The sequence below is a fragment of the Emys orbicularis genome, chromosome 17 (genome assembly GCF_028017835.1).
Source record: "Emys orbicularis isolate rEmyOrb1 chromosome 17, rEmyOrb1.hap1, whole genome shotgun sequence".
NCBI lineage: Eukaryota > Metazoa > Chordata > Testudines > Emydidae > Emys > Emys orbicularis.
The window spans coordinates 2,350,165-2,375,119 of NC_088699.1; the positions used below are offsets into that span (position 1 = coordinate 2,350,165).

The window sequence follows — 24,955 nt, forward strand, 5'->3', positions numbered from 1 at the left end:
ACAGCTAATTTAGATCCCATTATTTGGTATGTATAGTTGGAATTATGGTTTCCAACATACATCACTTTGCATTTATCAACATTGAATTTCATCAGCTGCTTTTTTGACCAGTCACCGTTTTGAGAGAGCCATTTGTAGCTCTTTGCAGTCTGCTTTGTAACTATCTGGAGTAGTTTTGTACCATCAGCAACTTTTGCTATCTCACTGTTTACCCCTTTTTCCAGATCATTTATAACTATGTTGAACAGCACTGGTCCCAGTACAGACCCTGTTATTTACCTCTCGCCACTGTGAAAACTGACCATTTATTCCTACCCCTTTGTTTCCTATCTTTTAACCAGTTACTGATCCACAAGAGGACATTCCCTCTCATCCCATGACTGCTCACTTTGTTTAAGAGATGTTAGAGTGGGACCTTGTCAAAGGCTTTCTGAAAGTCCAAGTACACTGTGTCCACTGGATCCCCCTTGTCCACATGGCTGTTGACCCCCCTCAAAGAATTCTAATAGATTGGTGAGGTGTGATTTCGCTTTACAAAAGGTGTGTTGACTCTTCCGCAACAAATCATGTTCAGCTCAGGCTCTGATAATTTTGTTCTTTACTATAGTTTCAACCAACCAATTTGCCTGGTACTGAAGTTAGGCTTACCTGCCTGTAATTGCCAGGATTGCCTCTGGAGACTTGTTTTAAACTTCAGCATCATGTTTGCTTTCACCAGTCATCTGGTGCAGAGGCGGATTTAAGCGATATATTACATACCAGAGTTAGTAGTTCTGCAATTTCATATCTGAGTTCCTCCCGAACTTTTGGGTGATACCATCTGGTCTTGGTGACATCTTACTGTTTAATTGATCAATTTGTTCCAAACCCTCTTCTACTGACACCTCAATCTGGGACAGCTCCTCCGATCTGTCACCTAAAAAGGAATCGCGTGGGAAATTGCCCTCACATTCGCTGTAGTGAAGATGGACACACAGAATTCATTTTGCTTCTCTGCAACGGCCTTGTCTTCCTTTAGCACCTCAATCATCCAGTGGCCCCACTGATTGTTGGGCAGGCTTCTTGCTTCTGACATACTTTATTTGGCATTCAGCAGTTCTATGCTGAGTTGATTAGACAAACAATGGGGGTTGGGATGCAGGGTTCATTACAGCTTCAAAGTTACACAGAAACCATTTTTAAAAATATACATGACATTTTATTGCATGTACTGTCCATTGCATTATACAGTTTTGGATTGGCTTAAACCACTTCCTGTGCTGCATGCGCTGTTTATGGTTCGATTTCCTCTTTTCCTCATCATTACATTTGTAAAACTTGAATATAAACTAAAGAACAAAAAAACTAAATAGTTTCCTGGGTGTTCTCCCCCATTGGAGATGGCTGAGACAGTTTGGTTTTTTAGCCTACTGACCTATTTACTTATTTTATTTAGCACAAACATTTTGTTTTAACCTGATGATTTACTGACCTCCCCAATTCTATCTGCAAAGAAATGAGCCCCCCACCTCTCCCTGTGTTAATTCCTCAGGTCAGACCCATAGCCCAGCAGCCTGTCTTCTAACAGTGGCTGGCACCAGATGTTTCAGAGGGAAAGAACAGAACAGGGCAATTATCGAGTGACCCATCCCGTCATCCAGTCCCAGGTTCTGACAGTCAGATTTAGGGACACGCAGAGCATGGGGTTGTGTCACTGACCATCTTGGCCAATAGCCATTGAGGGACCATCCTCCAGGAACTGATCTAATTCTTTTTGGACCCGTTATAGTTTTGGCCTTCACAACATCCCCTGGCAACAAGTTCCACAGGCTGACTATGCGTTGTGTGAAAAAAACACTTCCGCTTGTTTGCATTAAACCGGCTGCCTATTAATTCCACTAGGCCCTGCTGGGCCCTGCACTGCAGTGCCAGAGCTAGGACAAGGTGGGGGAGATGCTGCCAGCGGTGATGCAGCCAGAGGGGCTCGGGGCCAGTACCCCAGGACCTGGCCTGCACACACGCCCTGCTCCCTGGATGTGCCTAGATAAGGGATCCTCCAGCTCTCAGCCTCTGCTCGGACTGCAGAAAGTTTTAACTGTCCCCACCCTGCACTATCTGCAGCTTCACAGGCGTCAGACAGACGCACACTGTTCAGCTGTTTGTCTGTACAGGGTCCCTCGTTCAGGGAGCTGCCAGACACACGGATCTTTGCTCAACAGATGGCTCGGCTTCCAAGCAGCAGCCAAGTTTTGTCCTTACCTCCTAAGCCTCATAGAGGTTTTGTAAGAAGACTGATATCCCCACACGCAGCTCTGCCAGTGCCCCTTGCTCCCAGCCTACAGCCCCCGCTATCCCAGCCTGGGCCCTTCCTCTCACTCCCAAACCTCTCAACCCTGACCCCAGGCCTGCCATGTTCCGGGGAAGGATGACCCAGCCTGCCCTGCTCCGTCTCCTTCACAGGCATTACTACCAGGCTAGCAGGATTGGGATGCCCTAGCCAAGCCAAGCGTCCATGGTGAGCTGTAGGGGCAGGTGTGTTGGGGAGCGGGGCAGGCAGAGCCAGCCAGGACCCACTGCCTGAGGGGCAGAGCAGTAGCTACAATGGGCAGGGATGGAAAACCAGAAACACACTTACCGGTTTTAGATTTGATTGCCGGGCACTGCGGGGCCCAGGGCCTGCAGATGCCACAGCTTGAGCAGGAAGTGTAAGCGAACAACAAGCGCTGCTGCCCCAGTCCCACGTACAGCGACAGGGACTCGCTTTAAGCCCGGTTTCTAGAGGGGCTGAGCTTGTGTTCCTGGGAAGGGCTAATGTGACTGAGGCTCAGGGCAGACAGATGGTAGGTGGCTGGGACACTGCAGCTGGATGCCTGTTTGCATCGAATTGGTCAGCATGGAACAGGTGGCAGCTACCCTCAACGTCAGCCGGCAGATCCCAGCACGTGCTGTGGCCAGGCTGTGCTGATGCAGACAGCAGCGTGGGCCGGACCCAGTTTCCATGTGCCGCGGGCTAGGCACTGAGAGCCCAGAACAGCCACGTTCCCCAGGAGAGGCCAGAGCGTGCCAACGTCCCTGCTGTTACTGCCCTCTGGCAGCTGCAGGCACTGGCCCCTCCCCAGACACTGCCCCATTTCAGCCTCGGGCTGGTTTCAGAGCTCGGGCAGCGCTGCCTGGGGCAGGGACTAACTACCCTTTGGGCAGCAGCAGTCCTGGCTAAGGGCAGGCAGCACCGCCAGCCTGGAGTAGCTGGAGCTGTGGGATGCTACCCTTGGACTCAGACTCCGCTGCCTGACTCACCTAGGGAAGATGAGCTTGTTGGCAGGAGTCTGGTAAATCCACTTGGACACGGAGGGCAGTATGGCTGAGTGGTCAGCGCAGGGACCAGGCCCAAGGGCGTCAGGATTCTCCTCCTCTCTGCCATGGACTCTCTGCAACGCTGGCCAAGGTGGTCACCTTGGAGGTGAAATGCGAGCGGGGGCCCCTTTGGTGCAGTGATGCACCATCCACAGTGGCTTCCTCCTGCCATCTACCAGCAGCTGGTACGAGACTGGGATCCCAGCTTGGCACAGGCAGCGCTACCCTGCAGGAAACACAGGCGAGCTTGGCAAGAAGCCTATGGCTGCCCACCTGGGCCTGATAAGAGAGAGACCGGGAGAGTCCCGGCCCAGCTGCAGAGTTGTGGGTCCCAGAGCAGACTTGGGCTGAGGGCAGTTCTCAGGGCAAGGCTGGCCCTTTGAATGCTGCCTGCCAGGTCAGCCCCTGCAACCTGCCTGTGTCTGCCTGCTCCTCCAGCTGCCTCCAGCAGCGGCTGTGGGGCTCAGTGGGAGGCACAGGACAAGCAGACCCTGCCCTCCACCTGCTGGGGGCACTGAGGGGAGTCGAACCTGCCCTGCGACAGAGAAGGAAGGAGTCAGAGCAGGACACGACTAACAGCCAGTGCAGCATGGTCATGCTGCCTCTTTATTATACAGTATGTAACATGTCAGCAGAACGATGGCATGCACAGCTGTGCCGCACGGTCATGCACAATTTACATGCAGATATGAACAGCCTTTACAGAACAGTCAGCTCCTGGCCTCCCACTGCAATAAGCTAGTTCCAGATATACAGAGTAGTGTGTCTGGGGCCTATGTGCAAGCCAGCAGATAAAACCATCCCTTCCCCTCCTGTTGTCCAGCCAGCTCCTCCTCCCCGCTGGACGCAGAGCTAGTGTCAGCCCTGAGAGAAGCCCCAGGAGGCCAGAGATTCCTTCACTCGGCGTGTTTCCCCTCCGAAATCCTGCCAGACCCAGTTTCAGCTCTACATTACACTCCCATCACATCCTGGAACTCCCCGCTCAGCTCCCAAAGAGGGAGGCGCCCTCCCAGCTGCGGGGAGGTGGGGAGCAGCCTGCCAGAGCACACACAGCTCGGACAGGTTTTCACCAGCCGCCCCACAGCCAGAGCAGTGTTGAGGAAGGAAACAGGTGGTGGGAAACCAGGGCACATTCGCCATCAAAGCACCAGGTTTGCTCTGCAGGGAGGGCCTTCCACAGGACGTACAAGACAGCTGGAGCAGGAGGAGGAAGAAATGTAACAGGGTGCAGGGAGCAGCAGACTTTCTCCTCTGCAGACCTGGGGAGTCTGACTTTGGCAAGGAAAGAAACTGGTGCCCATGTGCCAGGGGCTGTCCCAAAACCAGGCACTGTACTTCAGCGTAGGATTCACACTGCAGGCCCTAGGAGCAGAACAGCCGGGGGCTGTGGGTGAGGACTGAGGGCAGGGGGAGAACGGGCACCGGCCCTGTGGGCATTAGGTCTTGGGCCCCCCAGTTCACCACCAACGGCAGCTTTATTGTTATGCTGATGGGCTTGGCACCTTTGCCCGCCGGCCACGGTGCCCGTGTCCTTGCTAACCCGGTAAAGTGAGAGACTGGACGTCAGAGCATTTTCAAGGCCTACTGCCAGGCATAGCTTCCCTCTTGGTTTAATCCACCCCCCCCCCCCCCCGGGCCTGTGAAGCTTCCTTGTGATGGTCCCTATAACCGACCAGCGAGTGAACACTCACTGCAACCACAAACACTTGGTGCTCAGCCCAGCACACTGTCCCGCACAGGCTCTGGCCTCAGCCCTGCCCCTGGGTTCCAGCAGGGCCCTGGAGGGATTTCACACAGCACTCAATACGCACTGGGCACTACTGCACCCCCCTTGAGCGCAGAAAGCAGTCTGTAAAACAACCAAGACAAGCCCGAGGTAGGTCAAACAGTACCGGGAGCCCTGGCGTGAGGCCCTCCTGCTGGGGGATCGACCCACACACCACTGTGCCCACCCTGAGCTGGACAAACCGCCAGGGGAAGAGGAGAGGGCACCGCAACAGACACAAAGAGGAAAGCCTTGGCTACCACTGGCAGGAGAAGATACTTTGGCAGCAGCAGAGTGCCCGCTGGCACAGCTTGGCACCTACAGCAGCGGGATCAGTCACACCGAGGGACAGGAAAGGCTGCTACACAGCCTCATTTCACATTGCTACACAGCCCAGGATGACAACAGCTATGGACGCGGGTGGCACCTCACACTGGGGGGAGTGGCAGGGAGAGCGCGGGAGATGGAGTTAGGACTCTGGGCCACGTGTTCAAAAAAATTAAACAAACAACAATCAGGCGGCATTTGGATTACAGCCCCGGGACCCCCCACCTGGGCGAGGGATTACACCACACCCAGATCCCTCCTTGGGCTCCCTGGCTGTGCCACGCTGCCAGTCCCTGTTGCACCGCCACCAGTGGGCGCACTAACGGAGAGCAGCTTGGCATTTTAACAACTGCACTGTCAGGGGCAGGGGGACACTGGCACCCTGGCTACTCCCCAGCCTCAGCATGCACAGCTCCAGCCAGATCAAGCATTCCGCAACCCAACGCCTCTGCAGGCTGCACCGCAGCGGCCCAGACGAAGGAAGCCAAGAGGCTACACTGCCTGGGCTGGGCCTTGCTGGCCGAGCACTAGCAGGGCTGGTAACGCTGCCGAGAGAAGCCGTTGGGAGGCTGTGTGTACAAAAGGGAGCCAACAGAGCCATGACTCCCGTGGCCCTTCCATAACGGCAGCTGGCTTCCCCAGGAGCAGTTTCTTCTCCCAGTGTCAGGGCCGGGTCTGCAACGCACCTGGGACAGGAGGCTGGCTTCATGCTGCTGACTGACAGACTCAATCTGGTGGGGCTGCAAGCAGTTTCCTCACTGGGGCAGGCAGCTGCTGGACACACCCCAGAGAGCCTGTCTCCAGAGCACCTGTACTAGCCACGCCACTGTGCGCCGCAGCCAACAGCCAGGAGAGAAAGGGGCGCTCCCAGGGCAGTGCTCATCCCGAACTTGGCCCCAGGGCTCTGGCAGGCCCTGAGCGGAGATCTGCCGAGGGAACGTCACTGTAGCCCCCTCAGCAGCTACATTCTGAGACTGAATCAAGCAGTAGAGGAACCGTGGCCCCCGGGCTGCAGCATGGCATGGCAACAGGCTGGGCAGATCTCGGCAGGCTGACAGGACTCATGCATTGGCTAAGTCGTCGGAGGGTGGGCTCCTCTCTCAACCCCCAGCCTAGACTGGGCCCTTCAGAATTCAGCGTGGTCCTGGGGCTTGGCTCAGTGCAGTCTTGCTATACTCTGCGTGCCCTGGGGGTAGTGTACAGGGGAGGCCAGCCAGCGGGTGACCAAAAAAGCAGTTGTGAGTGCAAGGACGTGGGACTCGCTAGATCACATTTGTAACTCGGGCAGACAAGAGGACGTCCTGCTCAGGGTTCTCTTCCAGCAGCTCCAAGCACTGGGAGCGCTGCAGAAACAGGCTTCTGCCCTAAGGAAGAAGTTTGCAAGCCCCTCCATCTACGCTCCTCACTGCCCCAGTGGATGCTCCCTGAGCCCCCGGGCTTCCAGCTCACCCCTCTCGGCCTCTCTGCCCCTGAGCTCCAAACAGAGGACAGAGAACTTCAAGGCACCAAGATTGCAAGACCAGACAAGCTGCCAATTATAACCGAGGATTCAAATCGACACTCCAGACTAATACAACACACAATTAAACTTACAAAATAAATTCCCGTTAAGAAAAAAAGACCAATTTAACATGCATCATTCTGGTCCTACAAAATAAGGCACCAGAGCTTAAAAATGAACTTCCAATTGTCTTTGATATAAAAGGATTTCCCAAGTGTTAAAGGCAGTTGATGTAAGAGTGCATAACAGGGGGTTGTCTTCACTAGCTTTGGACTGGCCAGCCTCATGCCTGGGCTCCCGTGGCTTTCTGGATCAGGGGGATCTGCAGGATGGGGAGAGAGAAGCTGTTAGGAGTGTGGCAGTGGGACACAGAAGGCGAGGGAGCCAGCACCAGGCTCTCGGGCTGAGACTCTGCAGGGAGAGGGGAAGACATCAAGGACATGTGTTTGAGCTTTGAGACGTGGAGGGTGCACTGAAAGCCCCCTCCCTGTCCCCCCAGCATATCATGGGAAGGGATCTCCCTCCTTCCCTTCCAGGACCTGCAGCCATGACTTGGCCAGGAGCGTAGGGCCACCAACTCTGCATGGTGACCCCCCAGCAAGGATGGTCAGAGCTTCCTCAGTCTGACAACATGCAAAGGGCATGGGGAGGGGTAGGATCAAAGGGGTTTCTAACCGGTGCTGCAGATATGGAACAAACCACAAAGAGAGCTAAGGGCAGGTCCCCTGAAGTGGGAAGAGGCCTCAGCTCCCCATGTGACGGCCCCGCTGGTCCCAGCTCACCTTGGACAGATCGACGCCAGTGAGGGCATGCACAGACGCAGGGATCTCAGCCAGCAGACGGCTCAGCTCGGACGTCACCTTGTTATTGTCCCCGCTAAGAATAACAATCTCGTCCACTTTAGCCAGCGGAGCGGCCACCTTGGCAGCGATCTGTGGAAGCGCAGGGGAAGGAGACCAGAATGAACCAGGGACCTTCATCTCCAGCAGGAGGCCAGGAGGGGGCTGCTTGCAGACTTGCTGGCCAGACTTCGAAAAGGTTCAGGCATAAAAGGGCACCTGCATGCATGTCCCCCTCGGTGCCTGACTGGCAGGAAGGCTCTGAGCACCCCATCTGGCCCAGGACTTAGCCACCAGGCGCCGGCACGGTGCTGTGTGCGATTCACAGGTGCAGCAGAGCCAATGCTCCATTAACCTTTCACTGCCCTTTCCCACAACCCCCACCCTGCAGAGCGACTGGCTCAGCGACCGGCACCGAGTGGCAAAAAGCCGCTGGAAGCCTTGAGCCTCTCACCTGGGGCAGAGCATCCAGCACCAGAGCCATCTTGGCCGCGTCGCCGTACTGCTGGTAAGCCTCTGCCTTCAGCTTCATTTTCTCTGCGTCTGCTTTCCCGATGGCTTCGATGACAGAGGCCTCTGCCTCGCCAATCTTGCGGATCTTCTCTGCTTCGGCCTGCGCAATGAGAACCTGCTTCACCCTGGAAAGGAAACAGCCCCTGCTTGGAAAGAGCCCAGAGCCCCGCTCCTTAGCAATGCGCTGCTGTGGACAGCGGGGCCCACGAGAGCCCCCGGGCCGGCTCAGCATGCTGGGACCCCCATGGCTCCCGATGCAGGGCTCAGCTCAACTCAGCCGTGCGACTCAGGCTCTTAGCATGCTGCCAGCCGAGTCTGGGCACCTGTACCCGCTCGGCCACTCACTTCTCGCCCTCGGCGATCTGCTGCATGCGGTGCGCCTCGGCCTCTGCCGGACGCTTGATGGTGGCGGTCAGCTCCTTGTCCATCCGGATGATCTCTTTCTCCTCAACGTCAATCTGCTTCCTGCGCTGCACCACCTCGATCTCGATCTCCTCCTGGCGGATCTTCTGCTGCTCCCGGGCACCCTGCAGCTCGTAGGCCAGCTGGGCCTCGGCAGTCTGTACACAGAGCGGGACAGAGCACAGCCTGGACTCCAATGGCTTAGCCTACAAAGCTGTTCGCTCTGTCTGCCCAAGCCTAGCTGAGACCGCAGAGGCACGAGGAAGGGGAACCCCTCCTCGGACGCTGGCTATCTTGCTCTAGACAAATCCAGAGCTCAAGCGACTGCCCCAGCAGCAGTGATTAATGGATGGCTGGAGCACAGTGCTCCCTGTTCTCCAATGTCCCCTGATTCCAGACTTGCTCCGAACCTCCCTCCCTCACCCAGTTAGCAAACTCTAGAGGTGACAGTTTCCCCTTGCAGCAGCTGCTGCCCTCACTTTCCCCCAGTGTGGGGAAGGACTGCAGCTCCCTGGGCTATTTTAGGAGTTTGCCATGTCTGCATCTGTAGTGGAAGCAGGAGCTCTGAACCTGGCTCTGAGGAGAGCAGCAGCATTGTTCTTCCCTCACCATTGCAACTGAGACCACAAAGTCACTTTGGGATTTCCAGCCATAAAGGCTCTTCGTGCCCACCCTTAACACCGACTGAACACAAAAGCCTGGCCGCTGACCCAGTAACACACTGACACTGCTGGCCGTCACCAACAACGGAAACAGAAGGACCTTGGCGGCGAGGAGACGGGATGGCCTGGGAACGTCTCAAGAGTGAGTGGCCTCGGCCTGAGAGGGCGATAGTGCCCAAGCGCAAGAGCCTGCAGAGAAGCAGTAACTGCTCTCTTCCTCTCGGACGGGAATCTGACGGGAGCTGGAGTCGCAGCGAGGTAGGGATGTGGCAGGGCTTGGAGGAGCCCGTGATCTGTCCACTCTGCTCTCCACCAGTCCTAGCTAGCCCCTGATACGGGAGGGGAGGAACGTGCTGTGAGGAGCACTCAAAACTGTGCTGGGCCAGCAACTGCCCAGCTTTGCCCACATTCTCTCCACAGCAGACTGTCCCCATGTGCCAGCCCCTTGTCCCCCCCCTCCAGGAGCTAGTGGTGGACTCTGAAGCACCTGGACACATCAGGGCCAGTGCCTCATCATGCTCCAGTTGGACCCACTTGGGAAACCTCATGCTAAGGCAGCACTTGTCCAACTGGGAAACTGACCCCACCTCTTCTTGCACCTTGTGCCTAACGAACCTGCCAGTTCAGGTGCTCTTAGCATTTCTCTTCCTCCCTTCTGAGGCAGTACACACAGCCCTAAGCATCCATCACATCTGCAGAGCTGCCAGGCCCGGGGAACCTAGTTTCTTACTCAAAGGATTTGCCAGTACTGCAACTAACCTGGAATGTAGAGTCTACAAATCTGGTTGACAAGCGACTTCTTCAGCATATATCAGTGTAAAAAGGGAGAGAAGACGACTAACCACAGACCCCGGAGAAGGGCAGCCGGGAAGAACCCCTGCTACTGATCTCCAGGTCAGAAGTCCAGCCGGGGGAAGCAGACTCTCTCACCTTAATGTTAATCTCCTGGCTGAAGGCGGCTTTCTGCATCTCAAAGGCCCGTTTGGAATCGGCCGTTTTAGTGTCTGACATGAACTTGATGTCCAGCATTTCCCTCTTGCACTCCGACTCCTGCAGGAAGGGATCACACCACACACTCAGTTAGGCACACGAGGACGTCAGCAGCCTTGGTAAGCAGCTGAGGGACAACACTCGCTTTGGGGGAGTGCTGCTGAACGTACCCGAATGCCAGCGTCTCGCTCAGCCTCTGCCACGCCAATGTCGGCATCTCTCTGAACAACGGCTGTCTGAGTCTTCCCCAGAGAGCTCAGATATTCCACCTTATCGTACACATCCTAGACAGAGGCAGAGACTTCAAAATCATCCAGCACAAGTCATTCCATCCCGGAGCCCACCCCTCCTTCCCAGAGCGCCTAGTGCTCCCGATAACACAGCAGCCGCTTCGCTCCAGGATATGCAAACCTGCCTTGCCAGCCTGCCTGAGAACTAGAGAGGTGCCAAAGGGGGAAGGTTACCACACAGAGGAGGATAGAGAAGCTCTCTGTGCAACCCCCTTGTGACTCTTTAGTGGTGCAGTTGGCAGCACACGACGTTTACAGCTGGCCCTGACGGGGCGCTGAATTCCAGCTCTTTGCATACAGAGAACTGTATGTATGGTCCATATTTTATACCAGCCTGTAGCTGCTGTTATGGAAACTCCAGCAGGGCACAGGCAGACTGTAAATCCCACAGAGACCTTTCCAAATCAGTCAGCCTCAAAGAAGTCAGGACCGATAGGTTACTGCCCCATTAGCATTGCCGATTGGCCCAGTGGGTTCCCCTCGTCCAGCTGTGGGGTTCCCTTTGCCCGGCTGTACCTTGATGGTAAAGCTCAGGATCTCGATGCCCATGCGGCCCACATCTGGAGCTGCCACCTCCCGCACCAGTTTGGCAAACTGATCCCGGTCCTGATAGATCTGCTCCACTGTCAGGGTGCCTGGAAAAGGAAACAAAGCCAAAGCGCTATTGCACGGACAATGGGAAAAGCACAACAGGCGGGAGGTAAGCTCGGGAGGTACCCGAGAACAACATGCCCCATTTATCTCCCGGCTGTTTCAAGAGCTGGGAGAAGCGGGGTCAGGTTTGGACGTGACGGCACAACCGTTTGCCCAGGCTTTGCCAGGCCTGCCTACATCTCAATTTCACACCTTCACATGAGGAGGAAGATGCCAGACACTCCGACTACGAAGAGCAGCTGTACTAGCTTGTTTCTCGAGTACCCAGAGGGCAGCAGCCACTGAGAGCTGTACAGACAGAGGGGAAACGCCATTCAAGGCACTGGCTACTGTGACATCAGTGGCAGCGCTGGTTGCACCACACCTAGGATGGATCGCAGATGCCCCTCCAGCGTTTGAAGGACCACGTTCTTAATGTCTTGGACGTTCTTCCCCAAGAACTGCTCACAGGCCACAGCCAGAAGCTCTCTCTCGGTCATTATTTTCACCTGGAGGCAGGAGAAAAAAACACAGTGAGATAAAGGTCAGTCTAGAGGAAGACAGGCACCCAGCAACAGCAGTAGAAGCAGCACTGCCACCAGACTGTCAGGTCCTTCCAAGCTACAAGCACTCCAAGGGACCTGGCTATTTCATGAACACCAACAGCAAGACTGCAGGAGACACAACTGAATGAGCACTGGCAGTCCCTGCTGCTAAGGAAAGGCTGCTGCAGAGCGAGCAGTGATGGAGAGCCGAGACACAGACCTCTCCAAACCCATGACTACAGTTGACCTCTGCAGGTGGATCACTGCAGTTACCTCCATGTCAGTGCCAGCGATAGTAGGTGACTCCACTGGCCAATGCCAGAAGCTGGTCCAGGGCGCACACCGACTGTACCCAATCAAACTGAACAGGTAACAAATATTGCAGAGGTGACCTGACCAAGGCCACAATTACCATGCAGATACCAAAACACATGGGGAAGGGGTATACCCAAGGAGCAATGTACAATCCCATTTCATTACCTTCCTGCTTCTCGCTCATCCTTCGCTAGAGCTAGCCCGTCCACAAACAGGAATGCCAGAGAACGAGAACAACCCGGACTTGTCCCAGGAGCACTTGGAAATCAAAGTTCCACGTAACGTTCCTAACGAGAAACAGCAGCCGGGGCGGGCGTCAGACACGGAGCCTGCTGGGCTCTGCCCTGCCCACCGCAGGAAGTTTGACCCAAGATGCCCCAATTATCGTGACAAGGTCATTGGTCAGGTCAGTAGCTCTCTTGCAAAGCTGGGAACGGTTCTCTCTCCAGTAACACACAACTCAACTTTCAACTCCCAACAGCCTCTCCATTAAGATCATCAAAGATTCACATTCCCGCCGGGCTCATCAAAGATGGTTCTCTTGGTATGGGACATGTTCCCTTAAGATAAACCTCGTTTAAATCCAAACCCTACGGAGTACGTTAGCCAGTGGAGACCCTGGGCACACGCTGCAGCTGCTGCCACTCGGTGCTAACAGCCTGTGGCCGGGGAGTTCTAGTCATCTAGCATGTGGCTGCTTTTTGTTAACACAGAGCTGCAGCCCATGGAAAATATAGATCCCAACATGCAATGCTCCATCTTAATCTGAGAGCCCACTGCTGGGACCTGAAGTTTCCATGGGTTGTGTGCCCCAGGGATCTCCTGAGGCCAGCTAGCAAAGGGCACGGGGGTATCCAGCGGTATAGGGATCCCCGGGGGGGCGGGGGGGGGTGTCACTGAAAGAATGTTGGGTAAGGTCTCTACTGAAAGCCTGTGTCAAATGCTCACAAAAATCACTGAGATGGAGGTAGGAAAAAGACTGAGGAGTTATGTGATATTCTAAGAATGACGTTCTCTAGGCCTGCTAGTTAAAGGCAGTGTGCCTGGAAACAGGCTTCTCCAGACCCGTGGGGGAGCCATCTCTCCCAGGGGACCACTGTGTGTCTTACATCAGAGAGTTATTCGCACACTGAGTCAAATGTTAATGAAGAGCTTGCGGAGATTTCAGAAGGAAAACAACAGGAAGAGGTAAATGCAGGGGGGGAGGAGACACTGTTTTCAGGTGAAGCTCAGAGGTATCTGGGGGGTGCAGAGAGACGTTATGCCATCCTTCAGGCAGTGAAGACAAGTTGCCAGTGACTTTGATTTTATGAAGTGTGTGTGTGGGGGGGGTAATCTTGGCCATCGTGGCTGAAAACGCTGGGAAAAGGATGTGGAGCAAGCGGTCCTGTAGGAGACAGGGGAATGCCTTGTGAGTTACCTTTACACACTAGCAAGCCGGTTATGATTCAGCTGTATATGTAACCATTTGTTTCCAGTGTAATTACTTTCTATCATTTGAATCTCTGCCCTTCCATAATAAATGTGCTGTGTTCACTATGTGCTATGTGTCAAGGGGAGCGGTGATCCCGGGCGAACACTAGTAAGTGGTGTGTACTGTTCCTTTGGGAGTAGGGACTCAGTGTTCAGTGGATCAGGGGCTGGGCGCTCCCTCTCCGGGCACTCCGGGGACGGTGGGTGCCTACTGCTAACCTGCATCGAGAGCGAGGCCTGGCTGGTGGAGCCAAGGAGCTGATCCACAACCACACAGACAAGGCTTCCTCACGCCAAGGGCAGGTGGCAGCAAGGTGCCTTGCAGCCCCGGGACGACGCATCACAGGCTGCCACTCACAGAGGACAGCTTGTGCCATTTGCACCTTCTCATGCTACTTAGAGGTGACTCTAGAGCAGCTGGCAAGTTGCTCGGGGCTCCTTGAATGGGCATCTTGTGGTGGAGGGCCTCATTCCTTGACGAGAAACAAAACCCCGCTGGGCCATGTCTCTCAGCAGCGCTGCCACATTCACAGCACTGCGAAGAGGACGGACTCAGCTACCGCTGGCTGAGATTCTGACTCAGAGTCCTCAAACAATTTCAGAGCGCTGCATGAAGCACTTCCGGGGTGCAGCGGCAGAAGTTCTCGGAGGTGTTTCCCTAGATGTCTCACCCTACCACCTAGGGGAGCAATATTCAGTGCTTCAGCACGCTGCCCAGGCAGAGGGGACAGGCCCAGTGCTGGGAGAGGAAATGACCCTCACATCTAATCATAAATGATCTGGAAAAGGGGGTAAGCAGGGAGGTGGCAAAGTTTGCAGACAGTTCTAAATTACTCAGGATAGTTAAGTCCAAAGCTGATGGTGAAGAGTTACAAAGGGATCTCACTACACTGGGCGACTGGGCAAGAAAACGGCAGATGAAATTCAATGTTCAGAAGTGAAAAGTAATGCACGTTGGAAAACAATCCCAACTGCACGTACAAAATGATGGGGTCTCAATTAGCTGATACCACTCAAGAAAGTGATCTTGGAGTCATAAGAATATGAGAATGGTCCAACCCAATATGGCCAATGGTCCATCTAGACCAGTATCCTGTCTTCCATCAGTGGCCGGTGCTAGATGCTTCAGAGGGAATGAACACGACAAGGCAATTATCGAGTGATCCAGCCTTTGTTGTCCAGTCCCACTTCTGGCAATCGGAGGTTTAGTGGCACCCGGAGCCTGGGTTGGTGTCTCTGACCATCTTGGCTAACAGCCATTGATGGACCTGGCCTCTAGGACTTGATCCAATTCTTTTTTTGAACCCAGTTATACTTTTGGCCTTCACAACATCCCCTGGCAACAAGTTCCACTGGGTGACTGTGATTGTGTGAAGAAGTACTTCCTTGTGTTTGTTTTACACCCACCACCTATTAATTTCATTGGGTGAACCTGGGTTCTTCTGTTACATGAAGGGGTAAAACAACAATTCCTAATTTACTTTCTCCACATCATTAATGACTGTGCAGACTCTATCATCCTCCCCCTGGTTATCTCTTTTCTAAATTGAAGAGTCCAAGTCTTTTTAATCTCCTCATACAGAAGCTGTTCCATCCCCCTAATAATTTCTGTTGCTCTTCTCTGTACCTTTTCCAATTCTAATACATCCTTTTTGAGATGGAGTGACCAGACCTGCAGGCAGCATTCCAGCGGTGAGATTGCCTGTATTTCCGAGAGAGCAATTTGGGGTTTTTACACAAGAGGGGGTTGCAAGGGCCATTTATGGGGCCACACGACGACGCAGAACCCTTGCACAAGTCAGCTGTCTTCGCATATTCAGCCTGGGGTTCAGACAAGGACTCTTTCAAATACCACAAACAATTTGACAGACTCAGCAGCAGAATGCACAGCACGAATCAAAGATTAACTTCCACTGTGTGTCTTCCACGAGCTCCCCTTTCCTAACAGAGAGCCGTTTCAGTGCCCTCGAGTCAGCTGCTAAGCCCCTGGATCTGGACAGCGATTGGGCACTGCTCTTAGCTCTGGGTCTCAGGTGTAGACACCATATCTGACCCCCCCTCTTGGGTAGCGGGACCCTGCAGTCCAGCTGCCTTGACCCTGGAACCAGTGCCTCAGCCCCCAGCTGCTTAGACCTGACTGTGGGAGCTCTGGTTTCAGGGATGACGTGGCAGTAAAGCAAGGAACACCAGCTTAACCAAAGAATCTCTTTAACCACTAACAGTTTATTCTTAAAAAGCACGAGGGTTACAGATTTACAGAGGGCTCCCGAACGCAGCCCCCCAGTGCAATCTCACCACTCCTGTGCGTCCTGGCTTTGGTGTTAGCATCCTTAGGCCAGGCACCTCTTCCTGCCAGCTTGGCCTTGTCTTTTGACTGCAACGGTCACAAGGCCTCTGAGCTCACAGAACCCCCTCCTTAACTAAAGTCTCTCCTCTTGACTGGTCAAGTGGAGAAACTGCAGCTGTCCCAGACGCCCGCCCGTTGAGGTTGCTGTGTAGTGAGTCCTCCTGGCAGCAAACCTGTTTCTGTACAGAACCACCATTTAGAGCTGAGGATCCTCTAGGAGGTGTCCCACCCCCTAGCAAAGCACGGTGCCCTTGTCAGGACCAGACTGGTTTTTCCAACACGTCTTGGATGGAGCTCACAATACATAAGTGACAGGAAGTTTACAGTCAAAATGCCATTCATAAAACAAAATGGGAGTGTACGATTTGACCCCCACATACCCCCAGTCTGTCACACAGGGAACAGCCACAGCATGTGATTTTTTTCAAATACCATTCAAACAATTAAAGGAATTTTCAGCGGGTGTGAAGTCAAAGTGCCTCTGCAAAAAGAGTCCCATTTTAGCGGATCAATATTGCCACCCCCAGGTCAAACTGGCATTAAATGAGCATAGGCACAAGCCAGCCAGCCGCATGGTTCAGTGTAAAGGTACAGCGCAATCCTACAACACCCAAGGCACAATCCCCATGTGTCCCAAAGCACCCCACTGACACAGAAAGTGATGTGCTACCAAGTGGTAAAGGGTCACTGCCCAGTGACATGCATTTTGAAGTGTCCTTATTTATGTTACAAACACTTTAGAGCATCAAAACAAAGAATCAAACTTTTCCCTAGTAAGATCCTTTGTTTGCTTTCTGCATGCCTTAGTTTGGAGAAGGCAAACAAACTAGTCAGTTCCACTTTAGTTTCTTGTCAGTGTCATTTTCTATCTTCATGCACTAGTACAATACCACAGTGGAATGATGCAACACAAAGGAAAAAAGCTGATTTACTTTAAAAGCCTTTCTATTGGAACTTCATAAAGTTATGGGAATATCTGTCTTATTTTGTAGGTCTCCGCACCCCATGCTTAAAACCCACAGGAGCTACATGTGACCTGAGGAGTCCTTTATAATTATACCCCAACAGTTAAAAACCCTTAAAATTAATTCTTGATCCGGAGGGTAGCAACACATTTTTTACTGGGGCTCCTGGTTTTGGCAGCAAAGAGCAATGAGTGCTATGGGAGGTGTAAGAGGTCCGAACTCACCCCTGCGGCGCCTCCTGCTGGTCGTCCAGGGAATTAGCTCACCAGCCTCTGGAGCGCCCTCTGCAGGCCGGTGATCCGCCTTTCCTCTTCTCTGGCCCCCGTGTCCCTCCCAGGACCCCGGTGCCCCTTGCTCTGGGTGCTGCCCCCTGGCAATACCCACATGCTAGGTCTCCCCTCCCAGGGGAACCCCCACCCACTAACCCCACCTCACCTCAGGATAAGGCCACTGCCAGTCACCAACTAGCCCCCACTCTCTGGGGCAGACTGCAGTATAGGCCATTCATCATTGGCAAGGTTGGGTTTGGACCTGCTGCCTTGGCCTAGCCCTGGGCTGCCCTCTGCAACCCCCAGTACCCCTTGGCCTATTACCAGGCCGCAGCCTGGGGCTATCCAGGCTGGAGCTCCTCAGCCTTTCCCCAGCCCTGCTCCACTCAGGTACCCTGTCTAGCTCCCTGCAGCCAGACCCTTCTCTCTCTGAAGGCAGAGAGAGACTCTTTGGGCTCCTGGCTCCGAGCCTCTCTTATACAGGCCAGCTGGGGCCTGATTGGGGCATCCCAGCTGTGGCCTCTTCCCCAGTCAGCCCAGTAGCTTTTCCCTTTGCCCCAGCCCTCTGCCAGGGCTGTTTTAAACCCCTCAGGCAGGAGCGCGGTAGCCACCCCGCTACAAGAGGATACCAAATAAATCAAGTGAGCTCTGCATTGGATTTTAAAATGAGACATTCAGCAGCCTGTGCCATAGCAAACGCTCAATCAGTTGGTATCATAGTCAGCTCTCCATTATACTATTGCCACAGTAAAGCCACTGGCAAGCAGGATTTCCTAGGAAAGAATGCTGCAGAATTAGATCAGAGTGAGGGTGGGCTACTTAGACAGTGGTTATGAAAACAGAAGAGTGTCTTTGGATAGATGAAGCCACAATGTGACGTGCACAGCTACCTGCATTTGGTCCTCACTTTAGCCCAATATGCAGGAAATTCTGTGGTTATGTGAACAGGTTAGCAGTCAAGTGGAAATGAATGATCTGCTAAGACTGAAATATAAGAACCAACAACAGCCGTTTGCCTTGTGCTAGCACCTTCCATCTGAAGTTCTCAAAGAGTTTTACAGACATTAATGAATTAATTTGCTGCCCCCTGAAAGGTAGGTCAGTACTGTTCCAATTTTAGAGAGAGAGCCATATAGTGGTTAAATGACTTGCCAAAAGTCATACAGAAAGCCTGGAAGAGATCTGCTGATCCCCAGTCCCATGTTCTAACCACATGACTATTCTCCCTGAAGCATCAGTGTGGATATAGGTTCTCTTTTGATGACTGAGGCATGCATACAACCATTCTGCTGCGCATGACAGTCCAGGAATGCCAGTGTGCTGATGTTTGTTATAAAGACGACGTTCTGCACCACCACTTTAGAACAAGGCAGTAGACTGACAGACTTTCACGGGTTTAAGGCCATTTGCTACTTACATTTCTAGGAAATGGAAGTGAAATTCACTCAAGTCCCCATTCCCAACAGGTGTGAAACAAGTAGATGATGTTGTCCCTTGTTAGCAGCGTGAACATCTGGCTTTTTGACACCCGGCCACAACACACTGACGTGACCAAAAACACAAAGTAAAACTCCTCAGACTAATTGTTCATGATACAGAAAAAGAGACGTATCCTTTTCCTTTCACCGTGATGTGACTGTATACACACACTGTTTACACAAAGAACCATGTACAAATCTGCAGTTAAATGCTCTTTGAAAACCATTTTTGCATGAACCACTTTGTCTAAGTTTATGTCCAACTGAAAGACTGGCTGTGCTGAGCTGCAAGCAGCCATTTTTATTTTTTTATTTTTTCTCTTAAGAGGCATCTTGCTACCTGAATTGGCAGAACTCAATACCAAAACTTGACATTTCCCTCCGCAAACACTCTCCAGGAAGCAGACCTTGCATGCCAGAAATAAACCCCAAGTCAATTTCTTGGCTGATTTTTAAACTTATGAAAAATAGGAGTATACAATTCAATAGCATTGTAGTGAGCCTTCTGGCACAATCTGAATTCAATTCAAGCATAAGAGACTTGTGTTTTTCTTTTTAAAGAACACTACACACATATGCAGGGACTAAGTCTTTCTTTAAACTCTAAATCATCATGTAGAATTATGATGCTCTACAAATGCCTATTAATATTAATGCAAAGCAACAGGATTGATGTGATTTCAGAACAAAATGGTTCAGTTCTGGGAAATGATAGATCAAGCTCAAGGGGCACCATGGTATGTTACAGTTTTTAGAAGTAGGTCATGTCACCAATACACACCTCATATGCTGCATGAATGAATGAGACCGAACATTGGAAAAGAAGCAATGATTTTGTGGAGGGTGGGAGAAGTCACATCCCTCCCTCACTCCATGGACATGCTGTCGTATGAACTGACAACAGGGACAGTGTTATTGTCATACAAGAATTCATTTCAGAGCAGATAACCTCTGTTCCTGGACTACAGCACCCTTCTAAGAGGAAAAAATGAGGAGGTAGGTTAGAGGCATGCATTCCTGAAATGATGTTTGGAGTTACTGTACCTGTGCCACACCTGTGACAGTTAAAGCTACCCCCTCCGCCGTCTCTACGTCCTCGCACCTGGGCTGTAACGTCATTATCTCTAGGGAAATCCTGCCAAAAAACGTAGAACATTTGCACGTTTCCAGGTAACACACTGTCAGCTTTTCCCCTCTACCTCCTGCCCCAGGCTACCTGCCACACTCCTTACAGGTAATGTAAAGGATGCTGTCCAGTGACTCGGTTCATAATTAGAGAGGTCATTTCAGCCAAGGAAGTAAGATTTTCAAATAACGCTTAGACATTTTCTAAACAGAGAGAGGCCTGGAAGCCAGACTGAACAAGATAATGTGACCCCTTCCCTTTTATTGAGCTCACTAGCAGGTTATAGGCTAACTCACAAAGGCCCCTCTATCTGAAAGTTTGGATATTACAAATTGCCCAATAAAAAGGCAGCATATGATCTGCTTGGTCAGTGTCACTAGTTTTAAAAATACAGTATCAGATTGAGAACGCCCAGCCAGATTTCATCTCTCTAACTGGAGTAGCGACACAGATACCACAAGACCTGTGCAGACCCCATAGGCTCAGACATTCATCAAGAAGTACTCTAGGAGAAGAGTCACAAGTACATTTTGAAGACATCCTGGCCTGTAGTCATCCTTCCCAGTCTCACTGTCCAGGCCAGGAGTTGATTTTTGAAATAGCTAATGTCCCGGCAATCAGGATATGAAACCCAGGACTGAGCGCCGCCCCACTTTGGGTGTGTGAGTTTGGTAATTCTAATCCACATGTAGGTTGTTGCTTCAGGGCAGCTCCAGGCATCCAACCAGTCTCCTATTTCCTCAGGGACCCAAAGCTTATGGAAATGGAGAGCCTGGGCCCTCTAGGGCCACGACTACTCTTCAGTATCAGCCAAACAGGAACTTTAAGCTATTTGGTTGTATCAATCTGATCCTTTTTCCTCTTCATTCCTTGCTAGTTAGGACCAAAGTACATTGGCAGAGCTGTGTGTGTAGGAGGGTGAGGGTCAGGGATTGGAAGAACAGAGGATGCTGCCTGTCAGGAGTTAGACAGAACCACAGAGCTGCATGCGTGCCCCAGACCCCTATTTAGATACATAGAATACAAGGGATTGGAATTTTGAACCAGTTATAGGAGAGTAAGTATGACTTGGCTAGCAGCCACGACAAACCAGCTCTGAATCAAATCAAAGAGGCACAGGTCAGAGGGTTTATGTCAGCGAACATCAGTTCACAGGCATGAGATATGAGTAGGCAGCAGTATCCACTGAATAGGCCACTTGACCATTCTGTGAAGTCATTCAAATGTACTGCAGTGAGTCTGCGCTCTGCAATCACCCTAATTAAACTGGCATGCAGGCCGATTACACAGATCCTGCTGTACAGTGCATACAGCTGGGTATCACTGCCACGTGAGTTTATAGCTATGACTATATTTAACAGTTAGTACAGGGCTGGAGTTGTGTTAGGGAACACTTAATTGTCCTATCTACGCTATGAACTAGAACAAATATGGTAATGAGTCCTCAATTCTGCTGTAGCGTACGTGAGCTCTTGGAGCAGACCAAGATTCAGCCCAGTGGAAGGAAACTCACACTGATAAATAATAAGCACCTACATCGATGCTTTGGGCGCCGTACAAACATCAGTCAAATGTGAAGCAAAATAAGATGGACTCTTTCCATACCGTGCTTTTAAAACACAACAACATTCAAGATGGGCGTTACCGCCATGTGGGAAATAGAAGGACTTGGTTTAATCTCACAGCACAAGTTTGGGAACAAGTCAATGAGCCAGTCACATTCGGAATTTTCCACACACAGGCTTTAAATTGAACAACAAAAACCCTACATCACAATTTGCCCCTCCCATCTCAAATAAGCCTGAACTTAGTTTGGTTTTCAATTATTGGATGCTCTTGTGTTCTCCCATGGCACACGACGAGGACAGTGTCCCCAAAGGAAAGAGGGAATGTCTGCAGCATTATTGAAAGGAGCCATCCTGGCCCTGAATTTGGAATACGTCAGTAGCATCTCTCTACATTACCTACAGAGCTATGGAGTGCACCAGAAGGCAAACACCAGAGAAGGGGGCAAAGAGGAGGGTGTTGAGATCTAGTTGTTGTCCCACTAGAGGAAAAGTTAGTGTTTCTGTTATCCTGCTGCTGCTGTTGCACAAAATGGAAGGGAGAGAAGAAGGTTAGACACAATGTTAGGAAGCTGGTGGGTTATTACCTGTGCAACCCCTGTTACGTACAGTGGGACCCCCTCCGACGTCTCAATATTCTCACAGCGACAGAGGATGGTCATAACCTCCAAAGACAGTCTGAGCAGCGATAAATAAGGGTAGGACAGCAAATACACAAAGCAGTTACCAGAGAATAATAGACACAACGCAAAGGACAGACGGGACTTTCAGGTTTTCATTTTCCCCTATCACTTTCCACGTCTCCCGCTGCCCACTCCTGAGTCCCTAACACAGCTGCGCAGATTTCCATTAGACAAACCCCAGTCTCTCTCTGCCTGGGGGAGTGGGAGTTGCCACTGCCTAGTAGCTTTATTTAGATTGTATAAATGCAATATGGTTTGATCTGTAATTCTGGCTGTGAACCATGTATTTAGATATTCTGCAAAACAAAAGCTTCCTGCCACCTGGACATTGCTGCTACAGCTGTTTAGGAATTTTCTGTCAGTGCCCTTTTTGCAAAATCAATTTTTTTCAGGGAATTTTCAATTTTGCCAAAAAAAAAATCAATTTCCCACTGGGAACATGAAGTGACAGTCCCCACCTGGAAGGCTCTTGTCAGTTTCATTTTCTGCCTGCCAGGCCTGCCGCCAATGTGCTGGAACATTCCATTCCAGGCCTCCACATTTGAAATGTCAGAATTTCTGTCCACAGAATATTTCCAAGGCTGTTAATTTTTGTCCTGAATCGGGATGAAATGTTTTATGAAACCTCAAAATTTTCTATGGGATGGACATTCTGTTTTCTGACCAGCACTAATTATTACTCCATTTTCCCAGTTCAGAACCACCAGGGCTTCACTCCGACAACTGTGCAATAACTGCAGCTGTTCTGGCTTTACCTTCTGACTGGTCCTCCTGTGGAGATTTTCTAGTTCAAGAGAAGGAAAGTCTCATTTCCTCAGGCAAATGTGAATGCAGGAAGCTTCATTACTTACACTGTGCTTAGAGTTACTCAGGAGGTCATCGGCTCTTGGAAGAAGAATCAGATCCTCCACTCAGGACTTGGCATGCCTGGTAAGGTGCCTCTGAGCTCTCCAGAATGTGTGTAATTAAAGCTACGTCTACATTGCACAGCTGTAAGGTACGCAGTGTAGCCGCTCTGTCGCCAGGAGAGAGCTCTCCTGCCAACAAAATAAAACCACCCCCAACGAGGGGCGGTAGCTTTGTTGGCGGGAGCACTGTTCATCGGGCAGGGGTGTGTTTTTTTCAAATCCTTGACTGACAAAGATTTTACTGATGAAAGTGCAGTGTTGACATAGCCCAGCCTATGCACCTCGTGTAACGAACGACCTGGTAACCCAGACTTTTTTTAAGTAAAAGATTAACATTTATATCGTGGCAACACCTAACGGCCCCATTGTACTAACTAGTGTACAAACATTTACTAAATTACAATCTCTCCCTGCTCTCGAGCCCACCCCACATTTTAACTCTTTAGACAAATCCTCAGGCCCCTTGAATAAGTTCATTCCTTCTGCAAATGATGTGTCAGAGCCTCTCTTTGGGGTTTCTCAAGAAACTCAAAAAGGGAACCATTTAAACACACAGGACAGGAGCCATCTGTTCAAAGGGTAACTCCTCTCAACGCTCACGTGGTGTCAGACTTCTGAAGTGGTGTTGGGGAAAAGCCTGACACCACTGAAAACACACCGTACCAAAAGCATCAGTTCTCCCGTGCTGCACACCAGAGCTGGGCTTTTCTTCACTCTCCCAACTGACCCGAGTGCTACTAGAAAGTCTGTTAAGACGGCAAGCATTAGTGGACAGCCTTCACATGCAGTCGGAGTGCTATAGTGCCCTGGCACTGTAACAACCTAGTGTGGCAGCCACCACAAGACAGTCCTGTACAGGTGGTGTGAATCATTTGCAAACAGCATCAGATGAGTGCTTGCTGTGCCCACAAGCGACCTGAGCCAGTGGGTATCCCGAAGCGGACAGCTAAGACAATGTGTCATTTCTATTACGCTGGAGGTGCACAGTAAGGACAGCAACATGCTAACTACATCTAACAGTGGCAAAACATCGAACGAGAGAACAAGTGAGGAGGCCGGCCAGCCAGCGCAGGTTAACTAGAACCATTTGGCCTTCACTCTTATTGCAAAACCAAAAAGTCTCGTCTTTCTCCTTTTCCCTATTAATTCTTATAAGTGTGAAGGAACCCCACACAGGTCAGTTGGGTGTTACGACTGTTACTTATTGTGACATTCCCATGGACCTGCAGACTAAGCAGTGACATTAGGACAACAGCAGCACTATCACAGCATGTTAGTTCAAAGACTGAAGCAATAATAAACAGCAAGCAAAACGCATGGCTGGGAATGGGGAGAGAAAGGAAATCCCTTGGTTTTAAACAGAAATTTGGGCCCAATCCCAAAGTAACGGTTAGTTTTTGAAACTACACAGGGCTGCATACCTTTAGGAAAATAGACTTGAGTAAGAGGAGACGGAAATTGCTCCTCACTCCATCCCTCCCCCTGTATGTTCAGTGCCACCGGCAAATCACCAGCACCCTTCTCAAGACGACGGGCTTGGCGAGAACAGTCAGACATACAGCTCTGTCAACAGAGCTTCTACACTTACTGATAGACCAACCAAACTGGCCACAAAGGAAACCCAGCCCCCACTACAGAGCGCCTCTATTACAACCTCTTAGCAAAGCAGCAGCTGTGTCCCTGTCACTGCATTTCGCCTCTCAGCAAGGGGAATAGCAACTGAAAGGTCTGGAGTTCCCCCAAACTGACTGATTTTAGCAATGTGGAAAGAAAAATAAATTCAGTAACATTAAACATAGACACGGCCCCTCAATTTGGTTTGATTTTGAGGTATCTGGAAAAAATAAAATAAATGTTAAGAGGGAGGCAAGCAGACACACAATATCTGCCTGAAGAATATTTCAGCTGAAAGTAGACTCTCTCTATCATTCGCCATGGTTTCTGGGCATCTCTGCGCAAATAATCCTCACAGAGAACGCAGCCAGAGCCAGATTGTCCTGAGACTACCAGGTTATGTGGGTCCTAG

General features: G+C 51.4%; 1 protein-coding gene across 5 annotated transcripts in view; it reads right to left on the minus strand.

Annotated features, from left to right (window-relative positions):
- Window positions 1-3,906: 3,906 nt before the first annotated feature.
- The window catches only part of FLOT2 (flotillin 2), a 32,353-nt gene continuing 11,304 nt past the window's right edge, over window positions 3,907-24,955 (minus strand). For 2 of the 5 annotated variants that reach the window (XM_065418561.1, XM_065418564.1), the window contains exons 3-11: window positions 19,692-19,782; window positions 11,641-11,764; window positions 11,139-11,257; window positions 10,503-10,616; window positions 10,273-10,392; window positions 8,624-8,838; window positions 8,220-8,403; window positions 7,709-7,858; window positions 3,907-7,248 (exon numbers count right to left, since the gene is read on the minus strand). In XM_065418561.1, the coding sequence (XP_065274633.1) occupies window positions 7,210-7,248; window positions 7,709-7,858; window positions 8,220-8,403; window positions 8,624-8,838; window positions 10,273-10,392; window positions 10,503-10,616; window positions 11,139-11,257; window positions 11,641-11,764; window positions 19,692-19,782 (1,156 nt within the window). In that variant the 3' untranslated portion in view covers window positions 3,907-7,209. Of the gene's footprint in view, window positions 7,249-7,708; window positions 7,859-8,219; window positions 8,404-8,623; window positions 8,839-10,272; window positions 10,393-10,502; window positions 10,617-11,138; window positions 11,258-11,640; window positions 11,765-19,691; window positions 19,783-21,925; window positions 22,017-24,955 lie in introns of those variants that run through there. The other 3 variants (XM_065418562.1, XM_065418565.1, XM_065418563.1) reach the window with 3 other exon arrangements.